The 22574-nt window shown below is 43.5% G+C and overlaps 1 protein-coding gene across 2 annotated transcripts in view; it reads left to right on the top strand.

The window, feature by feature from the left end:
- The window catches only part of LOC126334697 (macrophage mannose receptor 1-like), a 39925-nt gene extending 17661 nt beyond the window's left edge, over nt 1-22264 (top strand). The window contains exons 4-6 of one of the 2 annotated variants that reach the window (XM_049997199.1): nt 3215-3484; nt 9184-9579; nt 21850-22264. In XM_049997199.1, coding sequence (XP_049853156.1) covers nt 3215-3484; nt 9184-9579; nt 21850-22019 — 836 coding nt within the window. In that variant the 3' untranslated portion in view covers nt 22020-22264. Of the gene's footprint in view, nt 1-3211; nt 3485-9183; nt 9580-21849 lie in introns of both variants that reach the window. The other variant, XM_049997197.1, reaches the window with a different exon arrangement.
- The last annotated feature ends 310 nt before the right edge of the window (nt 22265-22574 follow it).

Below are 22574 nucleotides of genomic sequence, written 5' to 3'. Positions count from 1 at the left end.
AATTTCCTCGTTCACTAATATATGTCATAAATACTTTCCCCCTGCAGAGTTTCTCAAAATTATACACTTTCATTGTACATAGAATTTCTTTATTTCTCTGATTTCGATTATATATCAACGTAAATGAAAGTCGTTCTTAAGAACGTATTAACAATTATATGGTATTATGTACCTATGCTTTATACTGTGTACAACATGATAAACCGGTCAATCGCCACAACAACCAGTCAGCCATGTGGTGAACAGACTTGGCGGTCGTTGTGTTTACACCATTTCTCTGTCACTCGCCAGCTGGCTATGTTTATTTCTGTATAGAGATTTTACATTCGAACTGCCATTTTGTAGGGATCTTCATGATAATGAGAAGTGTATATGCAATGTGAAGTGACTTGCAACACTGTTGAACAGTACGTTATAAAATTTTGTAGCAAGAAGTGTATTATAATTCCATAGGTTGTAATACAAGACAATAACTCCAAAATATTTTTCCTTTTAATTTCTGTTCATCCTCTTGCAGATCCGATGATGACAGCGTAGCTCTGTCAAAGGTAATCATCCAATAAAATGCTTTTTTACCGATCTTGGCTTGTGAAGTTGCAAATCGTCCCCATACTGACAATGTCATTATTGGGACTTAATGGCCTGTTACCTCTTGAATCGTGCTGGGGTCTTCGTGATTCAAGTCCAGATTAGTAGCACACAATCTGCATTGACGCTAGTTGCCATATGCCCTTCAGTTGGTGAGCACATTCTGTTAAACTTCGTTACTGCAATCCTAGACGAGTTCTTCCTCTAAGTGTAGTTAAAATTAGCAGACGTTTTATCAGATTTCCCCTTTGACAGATTAAATTAAATTGCGCACTATAAAATGACTCATTTGAAAGTACTTGACAACTTGTCAATTTTATATGTAGTTATTTTTCAGTGGATAATATCGAGAAAAGTCATAGCAACGGAGAAACACTGTCATAACCATTTTAGCTATTTTGCTAGTTGGGAACTTAAGGTTACAGAGCCGCTGTACTTACTAAGACAGCATCAATTTGTTTCTCTCAGGATTAGCGCTCGGTATATGGGACTTATACCCAATTTAACATGATAGGTGCAAAGTAATAAAAAAAATCTACGAACTACCGTCACTATACACAAATATGAATTTCAAGTCTTTAGGAAACATTGCATCGGCCTTAAACGAAAGGCAAAGTTGTGTTTTTCGGGCTTCATTAGGGCATTTAGTTCGTAAGCACACCACGTCCCAGAAGAAATCACTTAACACCATGTAACAACCCCTCTAGCTTTGATAATAGCGGCAGTTCGATGAGGAAGAGAGTCCACAAGTTTTCTCAAATAAGCCCTAGCCATATGAGATCTCCCACTGATGATTTGATCAAGCAGAACTAACGAACTGCGGAGATGTCAAATTTTATGTTTCAGTCTCTATTTCAAACAGTCCCACACGCTTTCAGTGGGATTCATTAATGGTGAGGACGTGGGCACGCCCCTATGTAGGTGGGCGTCAGCAAAATATTTTCGCATTCGGAGGAGAAAGTTGCTGACTGGAATTTCGTGAGAATATTCCTCCGCCATAAAAAACGCCTTTGTTTTAATCCATCCTAAATCCTGTATCATTTCAGTGACACTCCCTCCCATATTTCACGACGATACAAAACGCGCTGCTCTTCTTTTAACTTTTCGATGCACTCCGTCAGTCCTGTCTAGTAAGTATTCCACAACGCGCAGCAGTATTCTAAAAGAGGACGGACAAGCGTAGTGTAGGCTGTCTCTTTCGTACTATTAAATTTTCTAAGTGTCCTGCCAATAAAACACAGTCTTTGGTTAGCCTTCCTCACAACATTTTCTGTGTGTTCCTTGCAATTTAAGTTGTTTGTAATTGTAATTCCTAGGTATTTAGTTGAATTTATAGCCTTTAGATTTGACTGATTTATCGTGTAACCGAAGTTTAGCAGATTCATTTGAGCACTCATGTGAAAGACCTCACACTTTAAATTATTTAGGGCCAATTGCCAACTTTCGCAACACACAGTTATCTTTTCTAAACCGTTTTGCAATTTTTCTAGATCTTCCGATGACTTTACTAGTCGATAAACGACAGCGTCATATGCAAACAACCTAAGAAGGCTGTTCAGATTGTCTCCCAAATCATTTATATAAATAAAGAACAGCAAAGGGCTTATAACACTATATCCAGGAACGCCAGGAATCACTGTTTTACTCGATGACTTTCCGTCACTTACTACGAAGTGTGACCTCTCCGACAGCAAACCACGGAGCCCGTCACATAACTGAGACAATATTCCACAAGCACGTAGTTCCACTACAACCTGCTTGTGTTTGATTTCAGTACGACGGAGTCGCCACGAATTTCAGCAGACAAGTGAGTGCACAATGTAATCAACATTTCCCGGCCGCTGGATTGGTCACGGTGGGGCAGTCTGATGGCCACAACGATCACCCGTCTGACCTAATCGATATTTTCTTGTGGGTGTATCTGAAGGACCTTGTGTATGAAATACCTGTTACATAGATGGAGGACGTGGTGGGCAGAAATTGGTAGAAGAATGTGTTCGAGACACATCAAGTATCTTTGAGAGGGTGGGCCTTTCAATGCAGCGTCAATATCAGCTGTGTGTCGATGGATCTGGACTAAACTTCAAAGCATTTGCTGTAATGGCCAACTATTTGTAGCATGAGACCAAATAACTGCAACGACATTTAGTAGCTCGAGACTGCCTTTGCGATCCACAATTCCTGAGTGATTACTGATCATTATCCTTACCGTATGCTCGATGTGACATGGCTGATTGTAAACGTTTTTTTGAATCACCTTAAACTGCAAATTATATTTCTCGCTTGCTTGTACAGAATTTGTCAGTAATCATCATCGTCAACCGTGACAAGTGGCTACGAATGGAATAAAAATTCACTGAGTAACTCGCTACGATCACATTTAATGCTTTTATTGGCTATGCTATTCACAGCAGAGTGCTGAGAACACTACTGAACACTCGCTGGCTGTCGGAGAAAGCTTGACGTAGATGTGTGGAAGTCTAAACTTCACCGCCATCGTTCGTGACTCCAACTATAGTACCGGCTATTGTATTTGCGGGTTTATTGTGGTTTTGATGAGATGGAGAATGTTGTTACGTTTCTAGTAGAGTGTATGGTAACCACAACGATGTGATGTCCGCAGCAGGGAGCGACAGCGGCCTGACAGCTCGGAGATACGACAGCGACGGCTTCCAGTTCCTGCCTCCACGCTCTCTGGTCAGGTTTTCCCGAGCCTGCCAGTCGTGGCACCAGGCCCGCAACGCCTGCGAGGCTTTCGACGCCACCTTGTTCGTGTCCATCGACGAAGAGAGTGTCAATCTGCTCACCAAGAGCCCCTTTAAAGAGCGTTACGTCGACCAGTATTTCATTGGACTCACTGATGTGGTTTCTGAAGGAATCTTCGTGGACATAGAAGGTCAGTCTTTCTCCAATCTCCTTTTCAGAGTCTTATATTTGAATTTAAAATATTTGAATCGGCACATGCTAACTTCAGTCAGGAAATACAATACATGGAATTAAGCCCATTGACGTGCCGCTGAAGAATAGCTCCGTCTTTTAATACTAAACGTCCCTCAATCAGGTGCTTGGTTATGGTAGGAAAGATGTTACAGGACTCATGTTACTTCAAACAATACGGCATATTGTCAAATGGGAGACAATCAGTCAGTTGTAAGAGGTCGTATCAATTAAACTAAATGACAATATTGTGACTGACAGTTTGCAAGTTGCGAGTACTTCTGACAGTCACTTCGAAAATGTAGCAGCAAATTAGATTTAAATGGTTCAGTTGATGAAGAAAGAGAATATATTAAAAAGTCATTCCACAAAGTTTTAAGTAACTGGAAGCACCACCATCATCCTTCACTGAAATTAGTAGAAGTAAAAAAATTCTAAAAAAAGCCCTCATATAGTGTTGATCGAATTTCAAACAGAACTCTGAAAAGTTACTCTAACACAATAAGTAATATCCTTTGTGATATATCTAATGCACCACTGGTACAGGAAATTTTTCCCGACAGTTTAAAATATGCAGGTGTTAAATCTCTTTACAGGAAAGGTACAAAGAAAGACTTAAATAATTATCGTCCAGTTTCCTTACTGTCATTTTTTCCAAAGTATTCGGAAAAGTAATGTACGCAGGAGACTTCTCTTAAATAGGAACACTTTACTTAGCATACCATGGTTGGGATTCGAAAAGCAGTGCTCGACTGAGAATGTTATTTATACATTCATTCGCCAAATATTACAAGCTTTAAAATAGTTAAAAGTTGCCAGCTGTTTGCGATCTTTCCAAGGCGTTTAATTGTGTATATCATGTTACACTCTTAGAAAAATTGAAGGTTAATGTAATTGATAGCTCTATGCACAACTGGTTTGATTCGCACTTTTAGAATGCATTATGATCTGAATAATATGTACATTTTTGTAAGGGTAGTATATTTTATATACTGCGGTGAAATCACAAAGGGACGCTCCTCAGGGCTCAGTTTTGGGTTCAATCGGTCACACACACATGACATTTATTATAAGATTGGTATCGTCTCCAATTGCACCAATTGCTTCATGCTTCATTGATGGTACGTTTTTGAAGGTCATTCTCTCTCATATATATATATATATATATATATATATATATATATATATATATATATATATATATATATATATAGAGAGAGAGAGAGAGAGAGAGAGAGAGAGAGAGAGAGAATGACCTTCAAAAACTTACCATCCAACAAGCAGAACTGATGAAATTGAAGGCAATACTAATCCTATAATAAATCATAGAGAAAGCAACAGAAGAAATTCTTAATGCTGTTCGCCAAAGAATTATGAAGTAATCCTTAAAAAATGGACAGTCAGCTAGATTTTGAAAAAGAAAACACGCTCAATTCAGTTCTGTTCACAGATAGTCATACCAAAAATTGATGTAGAAGGCAGTAGTCAGTAAATAAGGTAAAATGGCTCAAATTGTTTGATATACATATTGATGAAAACTTGAACAGGACTTACATTACTGAGCTTTTCAAATAGTTAAGTTCAGCTACTTTAGCTCCTAGTAAAGCTGTTATTTTTGGAAAGAAACTAATTAACCGCCTGACATATTTTTCATATTTCCACTCAATAATGTCTTATGGAATATTATTGCGGGATAACTCACCACTTAGAAAGAAAGTACTGATTGCTTACAAGTGGGCAATAAGAATAAAATGTGGTGTTCACCCGTTATGCAGGTACCTCTTCAAGGAGTTAAGCTTTTTAACTGCACCGTCCGAATACATAGAAAATCGCCATAAACAGTCCACAAGAACTAAAATACTATAGGAAAAATTACCGTTATTACATATTATTGAAACTATCAGCGTCTCACAAAAATAGTTCAGTGTGTAGGAGAACAAACGGTTGATCATTTTCCCGATAACATAACATGTCCGATAGGTAGTAAAGCACGTTTTAAATGTACACTGAAATCATTTCTAGTTGATAACTGCTTGTGTTTCATGGATGAATTTCTGTTTACTAGGGAAAACCCGTGGAAAAAAATCCTCGTTTATAAATGTAGCAGCATGAATAGGACTAAAAACTAATGTATTCATTGATGTTGACACTAAACATGTATACGTATCCTGTAACTGACTCGTTCCACATCATTTAAACAAAAGGATTGTTTAAACGATCAGTGGAACATGTTGCTAACTAACTAACTTAACCATCTGCCCCTGCGGTAACCTTCCAATTTTACTTAGCTCACGGCTGCATTCACCAACGTCTGTTCAAGGTTAAGCAAAATATTGCTGACCCTGTAACTATTTTTGTTTGTTACTGAGCAGAAACAGTACATTCTTGAGTACTTCTTAACGTCGGATGATGCTTTTTGATTTGGCTTTTACCTGATAGATTAAGACTTGAATTTGTAAAACTAGGCCTGAAGACCGCACACTGCATGTATATTTGTTAGGGCCAGCAAGTAGGTCGCGGGCCGTAGTTTGACGACCAGTGATGTAAGTATACTGCCTGAGAAAAAAAGAAACTCCCCGTAAGAGATGGTCGTATGCCTACGTAAATTTGTACGCGTACACAGTATGTAAATGTCTACATATGAAATTCTATAGGATACGCAACTACCGAGCGCATTAGTATTGTTCGTGTTTAGTGCTCTTCTTAGGCCTAGTGAGACGTGACCAGCGTTAGACATTGATCGATTACTGTGAAGGACGCGGAGACGCCACACACATATGTGAGACGGCATAATCAGCACTTGACAAGAAGCGGACTCCACTTGGCCAGCTGGTCGAATCGTGCAATATACAGATTTGAGGGGCATTTCAGTGTGTGAGTGTCGTGACTTGGGACTGCATGCGAAAGCGAGATGAGACATATTCGCCAAGTTTCCAGTCGACCACGAGAGAAGGTCGTCGTGTTTTGCTCACAGCACATCGTAACCCCAGCAGATGTGTGCCTGCCAACAAGTAATGGATTCTCTGCAACGTTCTGTGTCATCGCGCATCATTAATTTGCGGGAAACAGCAGCCTCACTCTCGAAGTGAGGAACTGTAGAGAAACTGTAGAGAAATGCAAAGACTGGAACACTTCCAACAAATAACTGAGGACACAGGCTGCAAGTGACACTGTGATGTAAAAGGTTGCTACAAGAGAGTGATTCGCGGAGGGCTGCTTCAGACAAATCAGAAGAGTGATCATCTCCCCCTCCCAATACAAAAGAAAATTGTACTAACAATTTTCATGATAATAGTAATACATTAAAGCGCCACAGAATCTGGTACAGGTATGCGTATTCAAATACAGAGACATGTAGACAGGCAGAATACTTCGCTACGGTACGCAACGCCTAAGTAAGACAACTGGTGTCTGGCGCTGTTGTTAGATCGGTTACTGATGCTACAGTGGCAGGTTATCAAGATGTGAGTGAGTCCCAACATGGTCTTATTGCCAGCGACGAAGTGCGGATTTTCCCGTACGACCATTTCACGAATGTACAGTGAATATCAAGAAGTCGGTAAAACTTCAAATCTCCGACATCGCTGCTGCTGGAAAAAGATCCTGCAAGAACGGGACCAACGACGACAAAAGAATCGTTCAACGTGACAGAAGTGCAACCCTTCCGCAAACTGCTGCAGATTTAAATGTTAATCCATCACCAAGTGACACCGTGGGAACCATTCAACGAGACATCTTCAATATGAACTTTCGTATCCGAAAGCCAACAATGTACCCTGGATAACTGCACGACGCATAGCTTTACACGTCGTCAGGGCCCATCAACACCGACATTGGAGTCATGAGGACTGGAAACATATTGCCTGGGCGGACGAGCCTAGTTTCATATTGTATCGAACAGATGAACGTGTACGGGTATGATGACAAACTCATTATCGATGGATCTAGCATGTTATCAGGGGGCTGTTCAAGCTGGTGGAGACTCTATAACGGTGCGGGGCGTGTGCAATTGGTGTGGTATGGTACTCTGATAGGTCTCATTACGACTCTAACGGGTGACACGTACGTAAACATCCTGTCTGATCACCTTCGTCAGCCGGCCGCTGTGGCCGAGCGGTTCTAGGCGATACAGACCGAAACCACGCTTCTGCTACAGTCCCAGGTTCGAATCCTGCCTCGGGCATGGATGTGTGTGATATCCTTGGGTCAGTTAGGTTTCAGTAGTTCTAAGTCTAGGGGACTGATAACCTCAGATGTCAAGTCCCATAGTACTTAGAGCCATTTGAACCATTTCACCTGCATCCATTCATGTCCATTATGCATTCCGCCAAACTTAGGCAATTCCAGAAGGACAATGCAACACCCCACACGTCCAGGATTGCTACAGAATGGCTCCAGGAACACTCCTGTGTTTAAAGACTTCCACTGCCCAACAACTTCCCAGACATTAACATCACTGAGCATATCTGGGATGCCTTGCGATGCGTTGTTCAGAAGAGATCTCCACCCCCTCCCACTCTTACGTATTTGTGGACAGTTCTGCAGGATATACGGTGTGAATTCCCTCCAGCACTACTTCAGACATTAGTCGAGTCCTTGCCACTTGGTGTTGAGTGCTAGTGGGGGCCCTAAACGATATTAGGCAGGTGTATCAGTTTGTTTAGCTCTTCAGGGTATATGCTTCGTGGTGTAACACTTCCTTTATGAAAATGTTCTAAAGCCAAGACCACACAGATACTCGTATTTCTTTATTTTCAACAACCGGATTTGACAGGCTTTCGCCGGCCGTGATGGCTGAGCTATTCTAGACGCATCAGTCCGGCACCGCGTGACTGCTATGGTAGCAGGTTCGAATCCTGCTTCGGGCATGGATGTGTGTGATGTCCTTATGTTAGTTAGATTTAAGTAGTTCTAAGTTCTAAGTTCAAAGGGACTGATGACCTCAGTTGTTAAGTACCATAGTGCTCAGTCATTTGAACCATTTGACAGGCTTTGCTCCCATCTGCATGTCTTCAAAAATTTTCGTTTTATGTCGAGTTATAACTTCATACTTGGTTCGCATGTTAGTGGATGAAACGTAGCTCATCACACAAAGATTTCTCATAAAAAAAAATCATCATGTGTGCAGACCATGTCTATAAATGCAGCGCTCACAGGTAATTGTTACGTCATAAAAATCACAGTACACAATAAAAGGCACTGCAGCACATCTGTGTTCATTAGCAGGACATGTTCTAATTCAAGATCCACCTTAAACAGCTTGTATCGTCCTTTTGATAGTTTTTGTCAAGTGAACACATCGCTCCGTCTCATTTCTCAGCATGAGAGAGATGAGTCATGTAACAAATGGCTCTGACCACTGTGGAACTTACCTTCTGAGGTCATCAGTCCCATAGAACGTAGAAGTACTTAAACCTAACTAACCTAAGGACATCACACACATCCATGTCCGAGGCAGGATTCGAACCTGCGACCGTAGCGGTCACGAGGTTCCAGAATGTAGGGACTAGAACCGCTCGGCCACCCCGGCCGGCAGTCATGTAACACTTTCTGTTTCTTTCAATGCGTACAACACATGAATAAGCATAAGCTACTGATAATAGAAAACTAATAAAATGTCGGTTTTAACGGAATCTGTCATCGTGCCTTCCTGAGCAGGGCATCCAGCGCAATACCTGAACTGGAGCAGCGGTGAGCCGAACGACGTGGGGGGTAAAGAAAACTGCGTGACGCTGAACGCCAACGGCCAGATGAACGACCTGGGCTGCGACGTGGACGCGCCGTTCCTGTGCGAGCGGCGGCTGCGCTCGGCGCCGCCCCCCGGCTACACGCACCTGCCCGCGGCCGGCTCCTTCGTGCGGCTCAGCGGCGCCGGGGACCTGCGGTGGCGCGCCGCCGCCGCCGCCGCCTGCGCCGCCCAGGGGGCGCGCCTCTTCGTGCCGGACACCGCGGCCGCCACAGAGGCGCTGCTGCGCCACGTGCCCGTCGACGCCGGCCAAATGCTGGTCGGCCTCTCCGACGCACACACCGAGGGAGTCTTTGTCACCGATGCGGGTATGCGTCGATGGAACTTAACGCACCTCTGAATGGGTCTGATCGAAAGTACTCCGGCAGCAGTTAGTCTGGCATTAATGTGGGTTGTGTCCATCCTTTGCCTGAAGTTGGCTTGAACTCTGTTAGGGCAGTTTCAGTCAGCTGTGTGAATGTCTGTGTAGCAGTGGCACTTGTTCTTTCTCAAGAGCCGAACTAGAGAGGGTTGGGAGCTTGTGTCTGGAGCGAAGTCTGTTTATCACCCCAAACGAGCTTCATTGAGTCAGGACTGTTGACAGGGCAGACTATCTGAGGGATCCAGAATGAGATTTTCACTCTGCAGCGGAGTGTGCGTCTCGAGTTCGAGTTTCGGTCCGACACACAGTTTTCATCTGCCAGGAAGTTTCATATCAGTGCACACTCCGCTGCAGAATGAACATCTCATTCTGGAAACATCCCCCACGCTGCGTCTAAGCCATGTCTCCGCCATATCCTTTCTTTCAGGAGTGCTAGTTGTGCAATGTTCGCAGTAGAGCTTCTGTAAAGTTTGGAAAGTAGGAGACAAGGCACTGGCAGAAGTAAAGCTGTAAGAACGGGGCGTGAGTCGTGCTTGGGTGGCTGAGATGGTGGAGCACTTGCCCGCGTAAGGCAAAGGTCCCGAGTTCGAGTCTCGGTCCGGCACACATTTTCATTCTGCCAGGAAGTTTCAAATCTGAGGGATGTTCTTATCCAGAAACCGTTTCCCAGCAGATGGTGATTTGTGACATGCCATCATGATCTACGAAACGCTTCTCTACTGTATGCAGTACACAATGCTGAAAAATTTGTTGATATCCTTCCGCTTTTAGCGCAATAAAGATGATGATGATGATGTTTGTTATTTGGGGGCACAACATCGTGGTCAGCAGCGCCCGTACAACTTCCAGATATTTCCATTTCCAGTGTTGCCACTTCACGAAATGATGATAAGATTTTAGCAATAGACAACACTCTAACCATACCCCTATACCGTAACACCATCTTCTTAGTACTTCACTGTTGGCGCTCACTACATATCATGGCAGCTTACGTTCTCCAGTCATTCGAAAAACCGAAACCCTTCCACGTGATTTCCACAGCGTATGGCGTGAATAATCACTCCAAATCGTCTCCAGTCATACACAGCCTAAAGACGTAGCTCATACACCACGTCAACTCTCGACTAAAACAGACTAGAGCAACGCGAGGCATACGACAAGCTACACGACCATCCTACCCTGTTCTTTGCAAGTCGCTACAGACTATCATTTCGCTAGCTGTACTGTTAGTAGCACTCGCGAATTCACCTGTGATTCCTTTCACTGACTTCACGCGACTTTCCACAGCTTCCCTCTGCAGTTCTCGACGGTCCCTGTCTGTCTGGATATGAGGTCTGCTTGGTCTTGTTTCAGATCTGGTTGCTCCCTTGCGTTTCGACTTCAAAATCACATCATCGACAGCTGACTTGGGCAGCATTACAAGCATTCAAATATCTCTGATGAAACGTTACTGAGGCGACTAGCCCACATTCGAAGTTGCTGAGCTCTCTTGACCGACGCGATCTGCTGTTACTGCAACTCTACTGACAACAAAATATTCCCACCTTTCATGACGTCTACTGCATTATATCGGAGTATGCGGATCCTTCGGCCCAGAGAGTGTACATCTGGCATACACACTATGTTTTTTCGGACACACCCAGAAACATACGTTTTTCATATTAGATGCAGTGTGCTGCCACCTATTGCCACGAACTCCATACCAGCGACCCCAGTAGTCATCAGACGTCGTGAGAGAGCAGAATGGGGCGCTCCGCGATACTAGCAGACTTCGGACGTCGTAAGGTGACTGGCAGTCACTTGTGTCATACGTCTGTACATGAGATTTCCACAGTCCTAAACATCCCTAGGTTCACTTCTTCCGATGTGATGGTGAAGTGGAAACATGAAGGGACTCGTACAGCACAAAAGCGTACAGGCCGAACTCGTCTGTTGACTGACAGACTAATGACCACAGCAGTTGAGTCCCATAGTGCTCAGAGCCATTTTGTTCACTGACAGAGACCGCCGACAGTCGAAGAGGGTCATAATGTCTAATAGGCAGATTTCTATCCAGACCATCGCACAGGAATTCCAAACTGCATTAGGCTCAACTGCAAGTACTATGACAGTTATGCGGGAGGTGAGAAAACCTGGATTTCATGTTCGAGCGGCTGCTCATAAGCCACATATCACGCCAGTAAATGCCAAACGACGCCTCGCTTGGTGTAAGGAGTGTAAACATTGGACGATTGAAAAGTGGAAAAACGTTGTGTGGAGTGACGAATCACGGTACACAATGTGGCGATCCGATGGCAAGGTGTGGGTATAGCATATGTCCGGTGACCGTCATCTGCCTGCGTGTGTAGTGCCAACAGTAAAATTCGGAGACGGGGGTGTTATGGTTTGGTCGTGTTTTTCACGGAGGGGGTTGCACCCCTTGTTGTTTTGCGTGGCACTATCACAGCACAGGCATACACAGATGTTTTAAGCACCTTCGTGTTCCCCACTGTTGTAGAGAAATTCTGGGATGGCGAATGCATCATCCAACAAGAAACCTGTCCATAATGCACGGCTTGTGGCGGAGTGGCTACACGACCATTCCCCAAGAAACCTTCCAGCATCTGACTGAGCGTAGGCCTGCGAGAGTGGCAGCTCGTATCAAGGTTAAGGTTGGGCCAACATCATATTCAATTCCAGCATTACCGATGGAGAGCGCCACGAATTTGTTGGTCATTTTCAGCCAGGTGTTGGGATACTATGTCAACAGTCAACAGACTGTTGTACAACTGACAGCTGTGTATTACAGGAAGTAATGTGGAAAAGAAGAATCAGAAGGCACTTAGGAAAAATTGTGTAGCAGTAATGTGAGATTTGTCTCCAGAATAAGTTGAATAAATCCTTAAAGAACAAAAATAATGTTTAGTACTCTTAAAAGTAGCACCACTGGACATCAATACACTTTTTCCAACGATCCTGTTAGCTTTGGTAGGCTGCCCTGGAACACGTTGACGGGAACGTCCTTCAAACACCTCGTCACTGTGGCTTTCGCGGCATCTACCGTCCCAAACTGACGGCCCTTTAACCTTCTCTTTATTCAAGGATATAAAAAGAATTCTACTGATGCCAGTTCGGAACTGTATGATGTCTGGGGCAGCGTTGCCATACAGTGCCTGGCCAGGAACTCACTAACGATGGAGGCGATATGGACTAGCCACTTTCCACTGATCTCCTCCCTGACGTGAAGCCCCCGGTTTCGCAGCCTTTCAACTACTTCCAAGTGAATCTGTCTGTTGACTGTTTGTCAGTATGACACAAATTTCGATTGGACAATGCCTTGCCTTCTTTTGGCTTCGGAAAAGCCTTCGTGTGCCACTATGCAATTTGTTTTTATGATTTAATGGCATATCGGTGTTCAGTGACCCGTGCCGTTTTGATTTACCCGATACTTTACTCGAACAAAGTACACACTACGAACAATCCCCACTGGGCAAGGGCCAGTCGACAACCGGTAAGTAACGTAATGCTTCCCAAGACCACTTACCAACTTTTTCCTCACCGGTCGAAGCCATCTGAGAGCTCTTACTGGTTAATGGCCTTCTCTACACTTCAACTGAAGTTGCTGTTGTTGTTGTCTTCTGTCCAAAGACTGGTGTGATGCAGCTCTCCACGCTTCTCTATCCTGTGCAAGCCTCTTCATCTCCGAGTAACTACTGCAACCTACATCCTATTGCATCTGCTTACTGTATTCATCTCTTGGTCTCCCTCTACTATTTTTACCCCCCACGCTTCCCTCCAGTACTAAATTGGTGATTCCTTGATGCCTCAGAATAAGTACCGATCCTTTCTTCTAGTCACGTTGTGCCACAAATTTCTCTTCTTGCCAATTCTACTCAATACCTCCTCATTAGTTATGTGATCTACCCATCTGATCTTCAGCATTCTTCTGTAGCACCACATTTCGAAAGATTCTATTCTCCTCTTTTCCCAACTATTTATCGTCCGTGTTTCGCTTCCATACATGGCTACACTCCATACTACTTTCAGAAAGGACGTCCTGACAAATCTATACTCTATGTCAACAAATTTATCTTCCTTAGAAACGCTTTTCCTGTCATCGCCCGTCTGCATCTTATATCCTTCCTGTTTCGACCATCATCAGTTATTTTGCTTCCCAAATAGAAAACTCGTCTGCTACTTTAAGAGCCACATTTCCTAGGCAGATACCCTCAGCATCACCTGATTTAATTCGAATACATTCCTTTATTCTCGTTTTCCCTTAGTCTATGTTCATCTTATATCCTCTTTTCAAGACACTGCAAATTCCGTTCAGCTGCTCTTCCATGCCCTTTGCTCTTTCTGAGAGAATTAAAACGTCATCAGTGAATCTCAAACTTTTTATTTCTTCTCCCTGGACTTTAATTCCCACTCCGAATTGTTCTTTTCTTTCCTTTACTGCTTGCTCAGTATGCAGACCGAATAACATCGGAGGTAGGCTACAAACCTCTCTCACTCAGTTCTTAACTGCTGTTTGCCTTTCGTGCCCTTCATCTACATCTTCATCTACGTTATTACACTGCTGTTCACAATAAAATGCCTGGCAGTGGATTCAGTGAACCACCTCCAAGCTGTCTCTCTACCGTTCCACTCTAGAACGGCGCGCGGGAAAAACCAGCACTTAAATTTTTCTGTGCGAGCCCTGATTTCTCGTATTTTATCGTGATGATCATTACTTCCTATGTAAGTGGGCGCCAACAGAAAGTTTTCGCAATCGGAGGAGAAAACTGGTGATTGAATTTTCATAAGATGATCCTGTTTCAACGAAACGTTTCTTTGTTTTAATGATTAATGATTCACGTATCATGTTTGTGGCACTATCTCCCCTATTTCGTGATAACACAATACGAGCTGTCCTTCTTTGATCTTTTTCGATGTCATCCGTCAGTCCCACTTGATGCGGATCCCACATTGCACAGCAATACTGCAGAACAGGATGAACAAGCGTGGTGTAAGCAGTGTCTTTAGTAGACCGGTTGCACCTTGTAAGTGTTCTGCCAATGAATCGCAGTCTTCGGTTTGCTCTACCCACAACATCATCTATGTGATCGTTCCAGTTAAGGTAATTTGTAATTGTAATTCCTAAGTATTTAGTTCCATTTACAGCCTTCAGATTTGTGTCAGTTGTCGCGTAATCGACATTTAGCGGATTTCTTTTAGTACTCATGTGATTAACTTCACACTCTTCTTTACTCAGGGTCAATTGCCACTTTTCGCATCATAGAGATATCGTATCTAAATCATTTTGCAATTCGTTTTGGTCATCTTTGACTTCACAAGACCGTAAATTAAAGCACATCTGCTACTGAGATTGTCTCCTGCGACGTTAATATAGATGAGCAGCAATAGAAGGTCTGTAAATCTTGCTTGGGGAACGCGAGATATTACTTCCGTTTTATTCGATGACTTTCCATCTGCTACTATGAACTGTGAACTTTCTGACAGGAAATCACGAATCCAGTCGCACAGCTGAGGCGATTTTCCATAGGCACGCAGTTTGGGTAGAAGACGCTTGTTAGGAATGGTGTCAAAAGCCTTCTGGAAATCTAAAAATATGGAATAAATTTGACATCTTCTGTCGATAGCACTGACTACTTCATGAGTATAAAGAGCTAGTTGTGTTTCACAAGTACGATATTTTCTGGATCCGTGCTATGTGTCAATAAATCGTTTTCTTCGAGGTAATTCATAATGTTCGAACACAGTATATATTCCAAAACCCTACCGCAAATAGACGTTGGTCATATGGGCCTGTAATTCAGCGGATTACTCCTATTTCCCAGTATTGGTATCGGCGTGACTTGAGCCATTTTCCAGTCGTTAGGTACAGATCTTTCTGTGAGCGAGCGGTTTTATATAGTCGTTAAATGTGGAGCTATTTTATCAGCATACTACTCTTAAAGAAAGGTGAGTGGTATACAATCTGGACCGGAGACCTTGCCTTTATTAAATGATTTACGCTGCTTTGCTATTCCGAGGATGTCTACTTCTATGTGTCTCATCTTGGCAGTTGTTCTTCATTGGAATTCGGTAATATTAACTTCGTCTTCTTTGGCGAAGTAGTCTCGGAAAACAGTGTTTAATAACTCTGCCTTAGTGGCACTGTCATCAGAAACTACACGGTTGTAGTTAGGTATAGGTTGCGCCTTGCCACTAATGTGCTTTATGTATGACCACAACCTCTTTGGGTTATCTACCAGATTCCGAGGCAGAGTTTTTGGTGTGGAAATTCTTAAAAGCATCAAGCTATTTTTCTAACTGCTGCAAAACTTTACCAATCTCGGGGATTTTGTGTTCTTCTAAATTTGGCACAGTTGTTCGTTGCTTCTGCAATAGCGATCTGACCCGTTTTGTGTACCGTGAGCGATCAGTGCCATCACATATTAATTTATGTGGCATATGTCTCTCAACTGCCATCGATACTATCTCTTTAAAATGATTCCACAACTTTACTACGCTTACATGATCAGATCGGAAGGAGTGGAGCATTTTTGTCAGCTTTTTAAATAGATATACTTTGCGTTTCTTGTTGATGGTTGTGGGTGTTACGGTTTTCAGTGTAGCAGCAACTGCCTTGTGGTGGCTAATCCCTGTATTGGTCATGATACTCCGTATTTGTCCAGAATTATTTGTTGCTAAGAGGCCAAGTGAGCTTTCGCTACCGTTTACGCTTTGAGTGGGCTCGTGAACTAATTGTTCAAGATAACTTTTTGAGAAAGGATTCAGTACAATTTTGGATGACGTTTTATTCCTGCCGCCTGCTTTAAATGTATAATTTTTCTAGTATATCTAGAGTATATGGAAGTCACCACCGACTATAATTGTATGAGTGGGGCACCTATTTGGAATGAGACTCAAGTTTTCTTTGAATTGTTCAGCAACTATGTCTTCTGCGTCGGGGGTCGCTAAAACGATCCAATTAATAGTTTAGTCCGATTGTCAAGTGTAATCTCTACCCATAATATTTCGCAGGATATATCTACTTCAGTTTCACTAGAAGATAACTAATTCTGATAGCAACTGTGTTTAATCTGTCCTTTCTAAATACTGTTAGGTCATTTGATTAAAATTCGGCTGAACTTATTTCCGACTTTAGCCAGCTTTCCGTACCTATAACTATTTGAGCTTCAGTGCTTTCTATTAGGCTTGGAGCTCTGGTTCTTTGCCAACTACAATACCGATCGTTTCTACAACTACTTTACTATGTTTTACCTGCCCCCTTTTAGATGGTCGCTCTTTCTATGATTTCCTCAGACTCTTTAACCTAGAAAAACTGCCCAGTCCCTTCCACACAGACCCCCTATACGTGTAGCCACTTCCTGTATGTATTTGACTTCTGCCCGATTATGCGGAACACGGAAACCGACCGCCCGATGGTTCAAGTCAAGGAATCTACAGCCTACACAGTCACAGAACCACCTGGTCTAATTCGGACCCACCACTCGGCTCTCCACCATAGGACCACAGTCGATTCTATCGACGATGCTGCAGATGGTGAGATCCACCTTAATCTCGCAAGCAAGACTGGAGGCCTTTACCACATCCGCGAATCGCCCGAAACCAGAGAGAATCTTCTCCGATCCAAAGCGACACACATCATTACTACCGACATGAGCAGCCACCTGCCGTTGCCTGCACCCTGTACTCTTCCTGGCATCTGGAAGCATCCTTTTCACATCCAGAATGGCTCCCCCCAGTATGCACACGGAGTGCACATTGGCTTCCTTCGCCTTCTTGGCAGCCATGTTCCTAAGGGACCCCATTACGTGCCTAACGTTGGAACTCCCAACTACCAGCACACCCACCCTCTGTGAATGCTCAGGCCTTGTGGTCCGGGAAGCTTCCTCTGGAACAGGGTAAACGACTGTATTCAGCCACAGATAACGCCCGAAACCTATTCGTCGACAAACTGGGGAGTCAGTCAGTCAGATTTAGGAATAATCTCCCACTCGACAATGTGTGAGGGGTCAACCACAGTGCTGGCAGTACCCGGAGCGGCCACAGCAGTGGACAGAGGTGGGGAGGGGGACACGTGAAACGTGCTTTACGTCCCTCACGTTTGGCCCCCCTGCAGCCTCAAGCTGTGTGACGGTATCCAACACAGCCTGGAGCTGTGAGCGAAGGGTCACCAACTCAGCACTCATCTGTACACAGCAGTCACATTTCCTACACATTACTGAAGTCGCTCGTGTTTGAAGCTCGTAGGAATATGTAACAAACGAATTCTGTAATCAGCTTATTAACAGCAGTAACTCGAAGTGCTCTCTCACTGATGGTCTAACTGACACTGAGCTACACGAACTAAAACAAACAAAATCCAGTACGATACGAGGGTCGATACAAGCGTCGCTGAGAACGGCGTTACCATACGCTACATTGCAATTAAAACAAAAGGCTGTGCCTAGTAAGCACTCAGACATACAAAAAATTATAAAAAGAAATTGGTATCTGCATAGATAACTGAAAATAAGTCGCTTCTGTTTGAAGCTCGTAAAAATATATAACAAAGGAAGGATGTTCTCACCTTATTAGCACCAGGAACTCGATCTGGTTTCTGTACAAGTGTAAATAGTCTTCCAATACCTGTATTTTACCCCTGCCTGCTTTAGAATTTGAAACGGAGTATTCCACTCAACAATGTCACAAGCTTTCTCTAAGTCTAACAGAGCTGTAAACATAGTATTGCCTTTCCTTAACCTATCTATGAGAAATCGTAGGGTCAGTACTGTCTCCCGTGTTCCAACATTTCTGCGGAATTCAAACTGATCTTCTGTAAGGTCGGCTTCTACCAACTTTTCCATTCTTCCGCGAAGAATTCGGGTTAGTATTTTGCAATCGTGACTTATCAAAATGATAGTTCAATAGTTTTCACAACTGTCAGTAGTTGCTTTCCTTGGAAATGTGATTATTATATTTTTCTTGAAGACTGAGGGTATTTCGCCTGTCTCATACACCTTGCTCAGCAGATCGAAGTGTTTGTCATGTCTGGCTCCTCCAAGGCTAATGCTATTTCTAATGGGATGATGTTTGCTCCCGGGGCCATGTTTCGACTTAGGTCTTTCAATGCTCTGTCGAATTCTTCATGCAGCATTATCAGCTTTCCCCATCTTTGCTTAGGACTGACAAGAGGAAGGCCTCAGACACGTCCAACCGATTTGGCTCAGATTTGGAAGGTCGCTTGTGTACAACCTAAAACGAAGGAATCTATGATATTTTGGGCCAACACCCCGCGTTTTTGAGAAAATCACTCCTAAAGGTTATGACGAGCGATCAACTCAAAGCTGGAGGGATCGATAGATAATTGTAAATAGAGCATTTTTCATCACCAGGTATGGAGTCAGAAAATGCATACTTTTCCAGAAATCGAGGTAAGAAACTTTTACAACTGCCGCGTCTGTGCCCACATGGTTAACGCCTGTCGCCGACAGCGCCGATAGCGCAACGGCCAAGGTAACTGACTGCGAATCTCGAAGAAACGTAGTGGATGTTATTCTTTTGGTTTGTATTTTCCAATATCTCAATTGACATGGATAGGAGGGCTAATAAGGTAAATAAATCAACAAGGAATGATAATAAGGAAGGAAAATAAATTTCTCAAACCTGTTTGGATAGTAAACAACTAAAATGTTACTCCATGTCACTTTACAATGGCTCTTCCCGTCACTGTTACGTGTCCTCACTTTTCTTCGAACAACTAGATGGATGGTACTTGCCATATAAACATTCGAAACAAATATACTCAGGGCACCAAGAGCATCTAATGAATGCAATCTTTCGACACTGTTCCTTCCGTACAATATGACGAAGAGGCATCCGGGACAACGTAACTTTCCCCGATTGCATTCTATCCCGTGCCTCGATGTAAACAAGCGTCGGACGGTTGGCTATCTGTGATCCCTCGTGAGGAAGTCGCAGCACTTTTACTCGGAGTTGTTTTCATGTGACAAGGCTTAAGAGTTTAATACTTTACTAACTCACGGCGCTTGGGAAATTAGTTTGCCTGCCTTATTATTGTCATTCCTAATTGATTTACTTACCTTGTTAATCGTCCTATCCCTATCAATTGAGATATGGAAAATACAGACGAGGAGAACAACATCCGCTAGGTTTCTTCGAGATTCGAACCCGTGTTTTCCGGTTCCCAGCCAGTTACCTTGGCCGTTGCGCTATTTTTTTTTCCTTTTTCTGAATTTTATTTTTATTTTTATTAGTTTATTTATTTATTTACTTTTTGTTTAATTTTGTTGTGGAATTGATCAGAGGCCTTCTGCGCCCCGCCGGTAATATGTTGAGTCACGTCTTCTCAAAATTCATATGTTACGTTCAGTTGTTCAAAAATGTTCATTGGTTCAAACAGGAAACCTTCTTCTCTCTTGGCTTAATTGGTTGATTTGCTTACCATTGACAGTTAGGTACCAGACAGACTGAAGTTCGTCGTTGATCCATTAACTCAGTATTTTTATTACAGCGGGCAGCAAACCCTCTGACCGAACACGCTACGTTACCGTGCCGGCATCTATCGATGCTGTCGGCGACAGGCGTTAACCATCTTAGTACAGACGCGGCAGTTGTAAGAGTTTCTTATCTCGATTTCTAGAAAAGTATGCGTTTTCGGACCCCATACCTGGTGATGAAATATGCTCTATTTACAGTTATCTATCGATCCCGCCAACTTTGAGTTGATCGCTCGTCATAACCTTTAGGAATGATTTTCTCAAAAACGTGGGGTTGTTGGCCCAAAATATCTTAGATTGCGTCGTTTTAGGTTGTACTCAAGCGACCTGCCAAATCTGAGCCGAATCGGTTGGCCGTCTCTGAGGCCTTCCTCTTCATACAGGTGGTTCTCTTTCTTCCACAGGTCTCTTTAATTTTCTTGTAGGCAGTATCTATCTTACCCCTAGTGATATATGCCTCTACATCCTTACATTTGCACTCTAGTGAGTCCTGCTTAGACATTTTGCATTTCCTGTCGATCTTATTTTTAAAACGTTTGTATTCCAATTTGCATGCTTCATTTATCGCATTTTTATATTTTCTCCTTCCATCGATTAAATTCAGTATCTCTTGTATCCCCAAGAATTTATACTAACTCTCGTCTTTTTCACCTACTTGATCCCCTGCTGCCTTTACTATTTCATCTCTCAAAGCTACCCATTCTTCTTCTACTGTATTCGTTTCCCTTGTTTCTGTCGGTCGTTTCATAATGTTCCCTCTGAAACTCTCTACAACCTCCTGTTCTTTTAGATAAGTCGCATAGTGCTCAGAGCCATTTGAACCATTTGTAGTTCTGCGAACTGGCAGGACAGATACACGGTTGTTCAGCAGCACCTACCACTGGGTTTTATGCAACGCGCAAAGCCTTATACCGTGTGCAAGCTTTTCATATTCCGTCGCTCGCTACGCGCGAACTTCTAGTCCTGCAGAAAAAACGAACGCTGCCTTTTCGTAGGAAGTTTAGTGGAGTTAAATTTTGTATTGGGATCCACTTTCGCTAGAGGCCTTAATCAAGAAATACGTACAAAAGTGACCTTTTAAACGCGTTTTTCTTCCATAACTCGAAGACTGTGGCCTCCAGCGAAAACGAACCCAGCTACGAAGTGTAACTACATTAAATTTCCTACAAACAGGCCCTGTTCATTTTTCTGTAGGACTAATAGTTTGCGCATAGCGAGCGAGAGAATACGAAAACCTGGCCTGTTGGCCTGCAGTATTTCAAGGTGTTGCGGGCTCCATAATAGCTAGAGAGGGGGGAAACTGAATCACACTGTAAGTTGACAACGTTCTTAGTAAAGAAACACAACATAGATTTAGGTGATACGACAGCGGAATCTTCTCATAATGAGGCCTATGATGTCATGTTGAATGAACGGGATCTTTGCCGGGTGCTCGCGTCGTTGAAGCACGATATTTCGACGGCGTAACTCGCTGTGTTCTTGGTGCTACCCGAGAGTGGTCCTTGGGTGGATCGAGTCCAGTATTTATGTCTGAACGATATTGGGAGCTTCACCGTGTCAACAGATAGCCTGAAGAATTACTTGTCTACGTTGTGTTTTTCTGTACAAGGAAGGAGTCACAGCTCTCTGCTAGGATTAGATGTGAGCTGGGGAGTATTAGTCCCGAACTGCGGTTTTCTGATATTTTCTACACCTCCGAGGTCTTTTCAGAACGCCGTTTCTTGCAGGTGACCGCCTGTCGGACATGGAGTTCCACGAGTGGCTGCCCGGGCAGCCGGACGATGGGGGCGGCGGGGGCGGCGCCGGCGAGGACTGCGTGGCGCTTCACTCGCACGGCTTCCTGGCCGACGTGTCCTGCGAGCTGCCGCTGCGCTACGTCTGCGAGTGGCTGCCCTGACCGCTGCGCCCGCTTCGTCACCAGCCAGACACCGCCTCTCACGGCCTCGCACAAGCGAGCTCTCTGGACGGACCTACACCTCTCTCACGAAGGAAGGGTCTTCGGTTTATCCAACGTATTTCGGTGAAGAAACAACGTACTGTTCGAAATAGTCTTACAGATAAATAACACGCAAGAAATCTCAGCGTTTAGCCGAGCTGTAAATAATTAAAACGTATGAACTCTAGAACCACTAGTCAAGTAAGGCCCCCTTACACACAAACATACGCACTCGTGCGCAAAGCAGAGATAAGGAGTGGGCGTACGGTGGAGTCAGTCGGAGATCAAGGTAGAAATAAAGTGTGTGGAGGTATGAAAAGACAATGTAATAATCTCTTACCTCGAAATGCTGCTTTCGCATCTCAAAAAATCCAAAATTTAAAGTAAGAAAACAACTGTCCTGTCACGAATTTTCGCCCTAGTCACGCAGCAGAACACTGCGAGAGCTTAATACAACTTATTAGCTGCCTCAACACACGTCATTAAAGCTATGTGGGAGGTAACATCTCGAGGATG

The sequence above is a fragment of the Schistocerca gregaria genome, chromosome 2 (genome assembly GCF_023897955.1).
Source record: "Schistocerca gregaria isolate iqSchGreg1 chromosome 2, iqSchGreg1.2, whole genome shotgun sequence".
NCBI classification, from domain to species: Eukaryota; Metazoa; Arthropoda; class Insecta; order Orthoptera; family Acrididae; genus Schistocerca; species Schistocerca gregaria.
Note: the sequence above shows the minus strand (reverse complement) of the source record. Positions and strands in the feature narration are given on the sequence as shown.